The 14,594-nt window shown below is 44.0% G+C and overlaps 2 protein-coding genes across 2 annotated transcripts in view; one reads left to right on the top strand and one right to left on the bottom strand.

Annotated features, from left to right (window-relative positions):
- LOC134622834 (uncharacterized) overlaps positions 1 to 14,594 on the bottom strand; it is an 822,926-nt gene that overhangs the window by 217,934 nt on the left and 590,398 nt on the right. The window lies entirely within an intron of this gene.
- The window catches only part of LOC135932538 (NACHT, LRR and PYD domains-containing protein 9-like), a 46,906-nt gene continuing 37,950 nt past the window's right edge, over positions 5,639 to 14,594 (top strand). The window contains exons 1-4 of the mRNA XM_065470015.1: positions 5,639 to 5,712; positions 5,869 to 6,716; positions 6,936 to 7,663; positions 14,082 to 14,255. Of these exons, the coding sequence (XP_065326087.1) occupies positions 5,676 to 5,712; positions 5,869 to 6,716; positions 6,936 to 7,663; positions 14,082 to 14,255 (1,787 nt within the window). The 5' untranslated portion in view covers positions 5,639 to 5,675. The remainder of the gene's footprint in view (positions 5,713 to 5,868; positions 6,717 to 6,935; positions 7,664 to 14,081; positions 14,256 to 14,594) is intronic.

The raw sequence follows: 14,594 nt of genomic DNA, 5'->3' as shown, positions 1-14,594 counted from the left end.
TGCAGCAGTAGTAGTACTGGAGTTAAGTATATAGATTACAAAAAGAACATAATATTTTCTGAGTGCATATGCAGTTGAGTTATATGCCATACTGTTGGCTTTAGAATGGGTAGAAGGCAGCGGAATTTCAAAAGTACTAATATGTAGTGATTCATTGTCATCATTATTAAGTATTGAAAAAGGAAACACAAGTACCCATCAGCAAGTTTTGTATGATGTCCTTTTTGCTCGTCATAGATTGTTTGAACAAAATAAACATATAGTGATAATGTGGACTCCAGCTCATGTAGGTATTATGGGGAATAAAAGAGCAGATAGGTTGGCTAAAGCAGCTGTTAAAAAAGTAGATATAGATGTACAGATACCACTGTTAAAATCTGAAGGGAAAAGTATAGTTTGGACAGAAAGAAAGAACTTCTGGCAAATGGCGTGGGGTAATGAAACAAAAGGAAGACATTTGTATTTGTACTTGTATTTGTACAAAACACGATAGAAGTTAAGAAAAGTAATGGATTAAATAGAAAGGAGGAGGTTATAAGCAGAATACGAACAGGTCATTGCTTTCTGAATGGTATTCGTTTTAGGATGGGGAGACATCTGACTGAGTTCTGTGATTGGTGTAATGCTATGGAGATGGTTGAACATGTGCTTCTTAATTGTAGGAAGTATGCAAGTCACAGGAGGGTTATGAGGGTTGAAATGAGTGGTGGAATGGAAATGACGTCTAGAAAAGTGGTTAATCAGTGAAGTCATGGTGAAGGGAAAGGGGTTGTTTTTGGTTTTTTGAGGAATACTGGTCTCATCAAGAGGATCTAAGGATTTGGAAGTGAAGTAAAATGATAAATGGCCTGTATTTGTATAGCACTTTCCTTAGTCCCTAAGGACCCCAAAGCGCTTTACACTACCTTCAGTCATTCACCCATTCACACACACTGGTAATGGCAAGCTACATTGTAGCCACAGCCGTTGGCAGTTCGTCTTGTAATCGGTTCAAGCCAGGGCTCGAACCGATTACAAGACGAACTGCCAACTCTTGATCGCTGATCGCTCCAGTAAAAGTAAGAGTAAGAGTAAGTAAGAGTAAAAGCCAGTACATGGCAGTAGTCCAACATCTTTGGATGCAAGCTGCCGTTAAACATGAAGGAAGAAGAAGAATGTATGCTGTCACTGTGTTTCAGAGATAAAAAGAGATTTCAGATTAACTGGTGTTCCTGCTGCTGCAGCACTAAAGGACAGTATAGGTGACCGTGCTGATGCCTGTTCATAATTTACCAACGTTAATAAACTGTTGGCTAAATGTTCTTGCTGTCAGAAGTAAACAGAGGTGACAGGAGAGGATAATAAAGATTAAATATATGCTGAGTAACTAAATGCAGCTAGTTTGTGATGTCACTCCCAGCAGCATCACGTCATTTCTGTACTCTGACTTTTAACATGAGTTAGCTAGCAGAGCAGCTAGCAGTTAGAGTATGAACTCTGGACGTTACCTGGCTTCATGTTTGCTGGGTTAGATTAATTTACATGTTCCAGACGTGTCCACATAATTATTAATGTGTGTAAGTTTAGATTAAAGACTTTACAAATAAACAACAGCAGCCCTCTGGCTGGACTCTAACCTGTGAGTTTCCTGTGATTTAAGTCACAAGCTGACATTTTCCTTCTGAAGCACCGAGCAGCTGAATGGATATTTGAGTTTACCTGCACACCTGATGCCAATCAACCCGGTTTGGATGGGGTTTTAAAAATTTTTTAAAGCAGGACAGGAGTGGTCGAGCAGGTCATCTACTAACCAGGAGGTTGGTGGTTCAATGCCAGTCTGCTTCCGTCTGCATGATATCCTTGGGTGAGATGCTAACCCCATGTTGCTCTCTGATGCATCCATCAGAGTGTGAATGTGTGTAAATGTTCAACAGGAAGCACTTAGAAACAACATGGAAAAAAGTGCTTGTGTGAATGTACAAGTTGTGTGAAGCTTGTGTTTGAAAAATAAAGTGTATTTCTTATTATTTATTTTATAATAAAGTTATTTGCTGTGCAGCAGTGGAAATACTGACAACTATAGCTGGATTATTTCTTTTAGCTAATTTAAACCAGAGGCTTCAGAGGCAGGTTCTGCAGCCTCTGCACTGATGTGCCATCATTCTCTTGGACAGTATTTGATAGATTTCATGATTTACACAGAAAATCCATAAGAAGGATCAGGAAAGGAAATCAGAATCTAACAATTATAACTTTGGCCAAAACACAGACACTTAAACCTGCCAACAGTCAGACTCAGTTACTCCTGTTAATGTGAACTGACTGAGTGTTTGTGGTTTACCTCTCAGACTGCCTGAAGATGATGATGGAGGAAGAGAAGGACAGAGCAGAGTCTGCAGGATCCAGCTATCTGTCTGTGACCAGTGAACGGTCCAAAAATCTTCCTCCACACTTCAGTGCTGAACCTGGACCAACGAGGTGAGAGAACTGAACTCACTGAGAAATAGTTCTGCACTGACTTTATAATTAGTGTTGATTCTGGTTGGTTTTCTGACTGTATTTGTGAGCTGAGAGGAAATGAAAATGAATTTCTAAAAAAAACAAACAGTTTTGTCCAGTTTTCCTGTAAAAAGCTGAACTCTAATCTAAGAGGATGTTACTGACAGGAAACAGCTGCATCATCTGCAGTCTGTGTGATCACAGCTGCTTCAATCATGTTTTTGTCTGCAGAGGTCAGAGGTCACAGTCTGCAGGGTCCAGCTGTCCATCTGTGAGGAGTGACCGGTCCAAAGGTCAACCTCCATTCTTCAGTGGTGAACCTGGACCAACGAGGTCAGAGAGCTGTGATGACTCCTTTACATGTTTGTGTTTCCTGGATAAATCTGACCTGAAACATCCTCAGATTGTTACAAAGATTCATTAAAAAGAAAACAATGAAAGAGAAAAGATCAAAATGTTAGACTTGGTCATTTGCTGTTTGAGGACCTTGATGCTCATATCTGTGGGGAAAGTGTGACCTGAGTGGGTTCATGTTTGTCTTTAAAGAGCTGCTCTGATTCTCTTTGTGTCTGATCTGTTAAACAGTCTGAGAGGTCACACAGAGACCCAGCAGCTAAAGCCTGGATCATACTGGCTGCTGTTACTCCATCAGGACAACACTGAACCACAGTGGTGTTCATGCTGGCTCAGCTCCAGGCTGTCTGTCATAGGGTTGTGTCAACATGGCACCTGTGTGTGGCTGCTGTCAGCTGTTAGCTGTTCTGTTCATGGTCACATTGTTTGTTCTACTCTTCTGGTTTATGAATCCTAAATATTTCAGCCACTGTTGAAGAGCAATCCTGACTGGATGTCAGGAATAATCAAATATACCACCTGTGCTAGAGATTGTACCAGCGTTCCTCCACCTCTGCCTTCACTAAGGGGAAATGGGGCGGTGTGTTGGTAAAATTCAATAACTTCATGGCTGCATCACCAATGACTAATCCCAGGTTCTTCTGAACTCAGGTTGTTCATTTCCTGGAGATCGCAGGAGTCGTTCACCTGGATCGTACCTGTGGCTTCGACTTTCAGTGTCTGGCTTTCACAGCACTTTCAACTGTCGGCACCTAACAGCTGATGTTCACACCAGCTTAACCCTAACCCTAACTCAGCTCTTTGAAATCCCGCTGTCCACTCCAGTGCTGTGTGCACTGGTGTACCGACCACCAAAATACAATTATGCCAGGATATGGCAGTGTTTAATTCACGGGTCCTTCAATAATCATGTTTGCTGCTTAAATACATCGCTGACTGATGACTCTGTAAATCTTATAGATCTGTAAATCTTGTTCAGTCAGTTAAAGGCCCAACACATGAAAGTGGACATACTCTGGATCTGGGGCTGTCTGGTGGCCTGACTCTGTGTGACACTGAAATCTGCAACATTAATTTTTCTGATCACATACCTGTAATATTTGACCACCTCAGATATAGCTGATCATTTTGTTTGTTTTTATAAAAACTTTAATCATCCCTTACTTTTTGATTGATCCATCCACTCAGGCAAACTACGACTTACTTTCTGTTTAGATCAAAATGTTTGGAAATCCTTGATCCTACTGGTCCTCTCACAACCAGGAGTCTAAAACCTAAGGCTCAGCCTTGGTTGAATAATGTTACCAGATCAGTGTTAAATGATCAGAAGGCTGTAAGAGCAACAGAAACATGATCTTGGAGAAAATGTACTTCTCCATGATCATGTCTAATAACTGTCACAGACCTCATATTTTATTCAGTGTTTTTAACTCAACTCTAAATCCTCATCGTGCTGCTCCTCTTGTAGCATGACTGAGTCTCAGGAGAAAGTCAAACTGTGACACAAAGCAAACAAGTCGTTCTTCCAAAGGACGGTCGAATAATAATAATAATAATAATAATAACAATAATAATAATAATAATAATGTGTTTTAGAAGCAGCAAACAAACTCAAACTCTGGATCCTAATCCAGCAGAAACATTGTAAAAGTGCCTGAACTGAAAATCCACCAACACCCAGAGCTGAAGCTGCTCTGTGTGAAGGACTGACCTCAGATTTACTTAGTTATGTAGGATTGATCAGCAGTTACACAATTTTTTATAGTTGCTACAGATTTTGTAGAAGTTTCACATTAGTATCTTATAGATAGAGGAGACGTTGTGCCTTCTGAAGATCAGTTCATCTTCTGCTCACTGAACTGTTGACACAAACAGACATTTGAAGCTTTTCCATGTAAATGTTTGGAGGCCTCAAGCGTCCTTCTGTCCACCCAGGTGGATGTTTTACTGCTGTGCGTGTGAGAACATCTATCTGAAGCATCTTCTTACTCTGCACAAACATAACTACACTGACTGTGAGCCAATGAATGTGTAGACTATCACCATGACAACATGTTGTTTGAGGTCAGTCCCAACGTCGGACCTATGAGTGTTTAAACTCCAGAAACATCTCCTGCTGTTGTTGTACATTCACTGCAGATGACAAACCTTTACAGGACAGAAGCTGCTAGAAAGAGTGAAGAGCAGGAACAGCACACAGCTCACAGTCCAACACTAACGCACACACTGAGGATAATTATTCATATATGTAAATAAATGATCATTGTGCACCATTGTGTCTGTCATGAGCCACCGTACCTGTGTTGTGTAATTCAGTATACACACCTGTGCTTGGATGGATGAACTCTTCAGTGAAATAACTTCCGGACATTTGAGCAGAAACTACTGGACCTTTATCCTGTGCTTGAACTAATTCTTCATGGTTCCTCCACAGAGTGGACCAGCAGAGCTCAGAGGTTCCCAGTGGTCACTCTGCCCAGCAGCATCAAACACAGCTGGACTCCATATTTATGGTCTGTACATGTACAACAACTACTTTTACATCTATTCTGTTCACAGTCATCTCCATGCTGCTCTTTGTAGACCAGTGGATTGTCAGTGTGTCCAACACGGATCTGATGTTTGGCTCCATGATTTCAGTCTGATTGGCTCATTCATAAAGTATTCTGTTCCAGCTGCTGGAGGACAACATCATCACTTTTGTGAAGAATGAGCTGAAGAAGATCCAGAAGGTTCTGAGTCCAGATTACCCAGAATGCTTACAGAGTCAGATGGAGGATGATGAACAGAGGAGCAGCAGCAGAAAGGCATTTGTGAAGATCACAGTGAACTTCCTGAGGAGAATGAAGCAGGAGGAGCTGGCTGACCGTCTGCAGAGCAGTAAGAGGATTTATCTAAAGATTTAAACTTTTGGATAAATGAACATTTACTAATGTCTTAAGAGATGGAGCGACATGTTTTAAAGATACATTCTTTTTGGAATTAAGGGTTTGTTTTCACTTTCAAATGATGTTCTACATATTTCTTCTCATTCAGAACATCTTGCTGCTGTTTGTCATCGTAACCTTAAATTTGCTCTGAAGAGGAAGTTCCAGTGTGTGTTTGAGGGGATCGCTAAAGCAGGAAACCCAACCCTTCTGAATCAGATCTACACAGAGCTCTACATCACAGAGGGAGGGACTGCAGAGGTCAATGATGAACATGAGGTCAGACAGATTGAAACAGCATCCAGGAAACCAGTCAGACCAGAAACAACCATCAGACAAGAAGACATCTTTAAAGCCTCACCTGGAGGAGATGAACCAATCAGAACAGTGCTGACAAAGGGAGTGGCTGGCATTGGGAAAACAGTCTTAACACAGAAATACACCCTGGACTGGGCTGAAGACAAAGCCAACCAGGACATCCAGTTCATATTTCCATTCACTTTCAGAGAGCTGAATGTGCTGAAAGAGGAAAAGTTCAGCTTGGTGGAGCTTGTTCATCACTTCTTTACTGAAACCAAAGAAGCAGGAATCTGCAGCTTTGAAGACTTCCAGGTTGTGTTCATCTTTGATGGTCTGGATGAGTGTCGACTTCCTCTGGACTTCCACAAAACTACAATCCTGACTGACCCTAGAAAGTCCACCTCAGTGGATGTGCTGCTGATAAACCTCATCAGGGGGAAACTGCTTCCCTCTGTTCACCTCTGGATAACCACACGACCTGCAGCAGCCAATCAGATCCGTCCTGGCTGTGTTGGCATGGTGACAGAGGTCAGAGGGTTCTCTGACCCACAGAAGGAGGAGTACTTCAAGAAGAGATTCGGAGATGAGCAGCAGGCCAGCAGGATCATCTCCCACATCAAGACATCACGAAGCCTCCACATCATGTGCCACATCCCAGTCTTCTGCTGGATCACTGCTACAGTTCTGGAGGATGTGCTGGAAACCAGAGAGGGAGGACAGCTGCCCAAGACCCTGACTGAGATGTACATCCACTTCCTGGTGGTTCAGGCCAAAGTGAAGAAGGTCAAGTATGATGGAGGAGCTGAGACAGATCCACACTGGAGTCCAGAGAGCAGGAAGATGATGGAGTCTCTGGGAAAACTGGCTTTTGATCAGCTGCAGAAAGGAAACCTGATCTTCTATGAATCAGACCTGACAGAGTGTGGCATCGATATCAGAGTAGCCTCCGTGTACTCAGGAGTGTTCACACAGATCTTTAAAGAGGAGAGAGGACTGTACCAGGACAAGGTGTTCTGCTTCATCCATTTGAGTGTTCAGGAGTTTCTGGCTGCTCTTCATGTCCATCTGATCTTCATCGCCTCTGGACTCAATCTGCTGGAACAACAACAAACAACCTCCCAGTGGTCTAGCTTTTTTAGAAAAAAACAGTCTCTCCACCAGAGTGCTGTGAACAAGGCCTTACAAAGTCCAAATGGACACTTGGACTTGTTCCTCCGCTTCCTCCTGGGTCTTTCACTGCAGACCAATCAGACTCTCCTACGAGGTCTGCTGACACAGACAGGAAGCAGCTCACAGACCAATCGGGAAACAGTCCAGTACATCAAGGAGAAGCTCAGTGACAATCTGTCTGCAGAGAAAAGCATCAATCTGTTCCACTGTCTGAATGAACTGAATGATCGTTCTCTAGTGGAGGAGATCCAACAGTCCCTGAGATCAGGGCGTCTCTCCACAGATAAACTGTCTCCTGTTCAGTGGTCAGCTCTGGTCTTCATCTTACTGTCATCAGAAAAAGATCTCGATGTGTTTGACCTGAAGAAATACTCTGCTTCAGAGGAGGCTCTTCTGAAGCTGCTGCCAGTGGTCAAAGCCTCCAACAAAGCTCTGTGAGTACATTTGTACTCATGTCTTTACTTTAACATCCAACTGTGTCAGTAATTCATTCCACCAGGCTTTCTGTCTTTGCATGAATTTTTTATGCTAAACTTTTGAAACTGTAATCTCTTTGATGCCTCCAGAACTGGGTGTAGTCGAGATGCTGAATCCATCACAAACTCTGATCATCACTGCTTCTGTTATGTTATCAGTCTTTGTTTAAAAACTGGGGCTGCATGTGCCTGATGTTGTAATACTTTATATTCACATGCATGAACCTACATACATTACTGCTACAGCTCTATTTTTAGTCACAAATGTTGGTGAAACACTCTCTTTTCCATGCGTGGTGGGTCCTGCATTAAAGCGTTTGAATTACTCAGTGAATCATTGCAGCCATAGAAATGTCCTTAGTTACAGTTTTTAACCTTATATTTCTGGGCGCTTGCCAGGATGTACTGAGCATTACTTCTTCACCCACCTCTCTCCACTTTCCGTGTGTCCATGCTCCACTGTTGAATTGAATTCATTATTAAACTCTGCCTCGGTCTTCCACAGTGCGTTTTTTCTTTTTTTTGTTTTTTTCAGCCTGCTCTCTCCCCTCACTCGAAACTGGTTGCAGCAGATGGTTGTCCCTCCCTGAACCTACTTTTCTTCCAGTTTTTCTTTCACACTGTTGTCAAAATGTTGGTACAGACTTTGGTGCAGCACCTCAGTTCATCTTCAATCTGAAACCGGCTGTTTTAGCCACCTCCCCTTTAAGCACATCTTCCCTGGTCAGCTCTGTTGTGGTTGCTATAAAATTTAATCTTGACAAAAAGAAATAAAAAAATAAGGACAAAACAAGAAAAACCCAAGTCAGACTTGATGCCATTTATTGGCATCATGGTGCCTGTTTGTCAGCCTTTGATGATAAACTGCACCACAGTCTAAAGCAAACCTTCTCATCACTGTTAATGGTGACTTTATTGAGCTTAATTATAAGTTAAATAGATCCATGTCAGTCTGTAGTTCAGCACCATTGAAACAAGAACCTTTTCCTAACAGCCTATAAAACACGTGATCGGTAGAGTTTTCCTCTGTGTGTTGCAGATCTATTTTGTGGATTTATTCATGTATATATTCTTCCTGTTCACCTTGGACACAAAACAACTCTGTTTGTTGTGATTGGATATAGGACACAATTCAGATCAGGCAACATCTCCTAATCTAGATGATTTTTAAGGTGGTATCTAGAATGAAAAGTTAAAAGTCAGCTTGGATACCCTGTACAATGATAACTGTTCTTTATGATGGACTTGGTTGCACCACATTGATAGCCGTGCAGGGTGGATCATTCCTTGGTGAAGAAGACCATTTAAGCTCAGTGTTTTTCCCCCTTGTTGGCTGATTATAAGTTGTTTTTTGTGTTTTTACCTGAGTTATAGCCATGCTCATCATTGTCTTTAAATTACCTGACACACTACTGACTGCTGCTATAGCACATCTGGCTGAGCAGGTGACCCATGTACTGAAGGTTAGAGTCATGACTCCACGGGCTGGGTTTGAATCTGCCCAAGACCATTTCCTATGTGTCATTCTCCTCACTTCTCCCTCCCTTCTTGTCTTTTCTGTTCTATACAGTGAAGACAAAAGGCCCCAAGTTCTGAAAACTCTTCCCCTTCATCAACTTCCAAATCATCTCGCTCATCTAAACTCACCAGTATTCTCTGAGTAGAGAATCTTTTTCATAATCCTGAATGATAAGGAAGTGGGTAAAGTTATTTATTTGTTGTGTTCTGATTTGCAGCTGGGATGGAGTGTGAAAAACTCTCAGCTGCCAAAATTACATCCGGTTTAGAAGAAAAACATGGACTGAAATGTTTGTTTCACCATCCTTCACAACTCATCCACCAGGTGTCAGAAACTGCAGCAGAACAGTACAAAGCATGTCTTACTGGATGGCTGCTACAACCAGAGTTTTACCTACCTTTGGTATTTCTTGACAGCATTAGTGTAATGTTTACTGAACCGAGTCGTCTTCTGTGAGCTTTGCTGCTTTGAATGTCCATGCTTGTCAATTTGGGTTGAACCCAGAACTGTATAGGCGTTGGCTGAATAGCAGTGGCTACACAGTAATGCAACCACAGGCTTACAGAGCAGTTAGGGGTGCATGGGTGTGTGGTCTGTGAACAGAACATTTACAGAATACTGAATGTAATAAACATCTAAGTCATTAATTATGATTCATTGACGTTCTTCGAATCTAACCAGAACTACAAATGGGAATTCCTATATGAACATCTACATGCACAAGTTTCATACACTACTCCCAAACCCTTACAGTACATGACATTGATTGCCAATACACCCAACAACAATATATCACAAACACCAAATCGTTTAGCTTACAGCTAGCAGGTATGTAGCATAACAGGTAGCATTAGTAGCACGCACACGGCGCCCCCCGTGTGCGGCAGCCTGTTACAGCAGCTCTGCTCATTCTGAGTTTCTTTCTTTCTTATCTTTTCTTCTCGTATTTTTCTATAACTAACGTATTAGTAATTAGACTCTGTAACCATGTTCTACCGTTTTGTGCTAGTTCTGGTCGTTTTTCTTAGTTTTTTTCTACTTTTTTCACCCGTGTCTGGGGACCCAGAGCAGGGATCCTTTGTTTACAGTAAGGATCAGCTGTTAGCGCTGCGTCCCGCAGCGGTACTGCCGGCGGACAGACCTGACATTCCCAGTGAGCTGAGGAGGAAAAGACGGGGGTGTCGTGCTGGGAAGGAGCGCCGTCGGCCGAGAAGGAGACGTTATCGACCATCTCTTCCTTCTGTAATTATTGGAAATGTACGTTCTTTGCACAATAAATTGGATGAGCTCACGTCGCTAACCTGGTCACAGAGGGAGTACCGGCAATGTAGCATCATGATGCTAACGGAGTCGTGGCTAACACCGCTAACTCCGGACACGAGCGTGACACTACCGGGATTCCAGCTGCTGCGAGCGGACAGGACGAGAGAGAGCGGTAAGAGGAAAGGAGGGGGACTGGCAGTGTTTGTGAATGACAGATGGTGTAACCCTGGGCACATCACTGTGAAAGAACAACTCTGCAGCAGAGACATTGAGCTGTTAGCCGTTAGCATGCGTCCGTACTACCTGCCCCGGGAATTCTCGCATGTTATCGCGATAACAGCGTATGTCCCCCCCTCGGCCAACGCGGATGCAGCCTGTGACACTCTCCACTCAGTGGTCAGCAGACTGCAAACACAATCTCCGAGAGCCCTCCTCATAATATCAGGGGACTTCAATCATGCCTCACTGGACTCCACACCGCCCACCTTCACCCAGTATGTGACCTGCCCAACCAGAGACAATAAAACACTGGACTTACTGTATGCCAATGCAGAAGAGGCATACAGTTCATCATCTCTCCCTCCCCTGGGCAGATCTGATCATAACCTGGTGCACCTTGTCCCTGTGTATGAGCCCTTAGTGCGCAGGGAGCCACCAGCCACCCGCACAGTACAGAGATGGTCGGAGGAGAGCGAGGAGGCTCTTAAGGACTGTTTTGAGTTGACTGTGTGGGAGGTGATCTGTGACGACCACGGAGAGGACATCGACAGCCTTACTACATGTATTACTGACTATATTAATTTCTGTGTGGATAACACCGTACCTACCAGGACTGTACGGTGTTTCTCCAACAACAAACCTTGGATTACCCCAGAAATTAAAGCCGTCCTCAAGCAGAAGAGGAGGGCCTTCAAATCCAAAGACAAAGAGGAGTTGAAAAGGGTGCAGAGAGAGCTGAGGGGACTGATAAGGAATGGGAAGGACAGCTACAGGCAGAAGATGGAGAACCAGCTTCAGCAAAATAATGTTGGTGAAGTCTGGAGAGGCCTCAGAACCATCTCAGGCCACAAACATCAGAACTCTCTGCCTGGGAGGGATGTGAGGTGGGCAAATGAACTGAATCATTTCTTCAACAGATTTGATTCAGCCATGAGGCAGTCTTCAACATCGGCTGCAGACTCACCCACCCCCACTGCTGCTGTTCCACCTCTGACACCTCAGACACTTCACACCTCCTCTATTCACCCTGCTCACTCCTCCCCACCCCCAACAACAGCATCCAATACACAATCAACACAAGGCTCCAGCCTGTCTCTCTCAACCACCCAGGTTAGGAGGGAACTGAGGAGGATTAAAGCCAAGAAGGCAGCGGGTCCAGATGGCATCAGCTCGAGGGTCGTCAGGTCCTGCGCAGACCAACTGTGTGGTGTGATGGAGCACCTCTTCAACCTGAGCCTGAGGCTGGGAAGAGTCCCACAGCTCTGGAAAACCTCCTGTGTTGTACCAGTGCCAAAGACTTCACGCCCCAAGGACCTCAACAGCTACAGGCCGGTGGCTCTGACATCCCACCTGATGAAGACCCTGGAGCGGCTGGTCCTGGCTCAGCTTCGGCGCCTTGTGAGCTCATCACTGGATCCACTTCAGTTTGCCTACCAGCCTGGCATTGGAGCGGATGATGCCGTCATTCACCTCCTACATCGCTCCCTCGCTCACCTGGAGACCGCTGGGAGCACTGTGAGAATCATGTTCTTTGATTTCTCCAGTGCCTTCAACACTATTCTTCCCTCGGTTCTGAAGGACAAGCTGGAGAACTCTGGAGTGGACCATCACCTCACTACCTGGATTCTGGACTACCTCACCGACCGACCACAGTATGTGAGGACTCAGGGCTGTGTGTCGGACAGGGTCGTCTGCAGTACGGGGGCCCCACAGGGAACGGTTCTGGCTCCGTTCCTCTTCACCATCTACACTGCAGACTTCTCCCACAACTCCACCCAGTGCTTCCTGCAGAAGTTCTCTGATGACTCTGCTATAGTCGGCCTCATCACTGATGGGGACGACAAGGAGTACAGAGGACTGACTCAGGACTTTGTGGACTGGTGCCAGCTGAACTACCTCCAGATCAATGCCAGTAAAACAAAGGAGCTGGTGGTAGACTTCCGCAGGCACAAACATCCTCCACTGCAACCACTGAACATCCAAGGTATGGACATTGAGGCTGTGGACAGCTACAGGTACCTTGGTGTTCATCTGAACAGCAAACTGGACTGGACTCATAACTCAGACGCCCTCTACAGGAAAGGGCAGAGCAGACTGTACCTGCTGCGGAGACTCAGGTCTTTTGGAGTGGAGGGCCGACTCCTGAAGACCTTCTATGATTCTGTGGTGGCCTCAGCCATCTTTTATGGTGTGGTCTGCTGGGGCGGCAGCATCTCTTCTGGGGACAGGAAGAGACTGAACAGGCTGATCTGCAGGGCCAGCTCTGTTCTAGGATGCCCTCTGGACCCAGTGGAGGTTGTGAGTGACAGGAGAATGGTGGCTAAGCTGTCATCCCTGTTGGACAACATCTCCCACCCCATGCATGAGACTGTGACAGCACTGAGCAGCTCCTTCAGTGGGAGACTGCGGCACCCACGGTGTGGGACGGAGAGATTTCGCAGGTCTTTCCTCCCCACTGCTGTCAGACTGCACAACAAAGACTCCAACTGATCAACACACACATTCACACATGTGCAATAATCTTTTCTGGTATCGTTGTATTTTTACTGAGTTGTATATAGCACTTGTATTCTATTTTTATCTTATTGCATATTTTATTCTATTTTATTCTACTGTATATAGTATTTTATTTTATTCTATTCTGTACAGTTGTATACTGTATTTATTCTTATTTTATTTTATTCTAATTTTTGCTTCATAACTTTTGCACTGTCCACTTCCTGCTGTGACAAAACAAATTTCCCACATGTGGGACTAATAAAGGTTATCTTATCTTATCTTATCTTATGAACTACCACATAGCGAACAGGTCAATACACATTGCACTTCTACATCCACTAAATGTCTAATTGGCATGAAAGACTAAAACTGTCCTTTCCAGGCAGGGCTCCACGTCTACTCACAGTTCTTTAGCGACACACACGACTCACACCGTGTGTAGACATCCCCTGCTGAGTCAGTCTGCCAGGTGGCTCTTGCTATGTGTTAGCTTAAATAAACTCTGATCACTGGAACATGTGCTCAATAGTGCAGCTGTGCTCTGTCGCCACAAGGGGGCTCCCTCACACAGTTGACAGCCTTTCCAACAATGCTGTCCACTGCTATATTTCAGTATCAGGCTGTAAATGTACAAATGGATCTGAGAAGATTACATTTCCAATCATGAGTCAGAAATTATGTTTCTACTAGATTTACAGTTTGTTTTCATGTCTTCTGACTCAGAAGGTGGAGCAGGTGGAGCTTACAAGGAGTAAGTGCTGATATAGAAGAACAGTTGTGTTTTAATGAAACTGTTTAATTAATCATTAATTGTCTTGCATGCTGACATTTAAAAAAATAATTTGACTGATTTAATTAATTTGTTTGTTTTTTCAGACTGAGTCGCTGTAAACTCTCAGAGAAAAGCTGTGATGCTCTGTCCTCAGTTCTCAACTCCCAGTCCTCTTGTCTGAAAGAGGTGGACCTGAGTGACAATAACCTGCAGGATTCAGGAGTGAAGTTTCTGTCTGCTGCACTGCAGAGTCCACATTGTACACTGGAAACTCTCAGGTCAGGATCCAAAGTTATCACTGCTGATCATTTAAAGTCTGAATGATATTATTCTATAAACAACCGAGCTTTTTAGAATTGGCGAGTTTTCCTTCATCTTTGGATGGAAGGAGATTCTTCATTACTGTCTGATGATTCTTTGCAATCACTTATTTATTTTAATTTTAAAACAGAAGTATTGATCGGTTCATGTTTTCTGTGGCATGTTTTGTGTGACACACCGATGAGCAGGCCATTTGTTTGACAGCAGTCAATATGGCCAAAAAGAGGCCTGCTTCTCTCAGGTGTTCTCCTCACGATGCCACTGATTCCAACTGATCCAGACAACTATGATGTGGG

This window comes from Pelmatolapia mariae, linkage group LG3_W (assembly GCF_036321145.2).
Source record: "Pelmatolapia mariae isolate MD_Pm_ZW linkage group LG3_W, Pm_UMD_F_2, whole genome shotgun sequence".
NCBI lineage: Eukaryota > Metazoa > Chordata > Actinopteri > Cichliformes > Cichlidae > Pelmatolapia > Pelmatolapia mariae.
The sequence above is the reverse complement of the archived record's forward strand: the minus strand, read 5'-3'. Positions and strand labels throughout refer to the sequence as shown.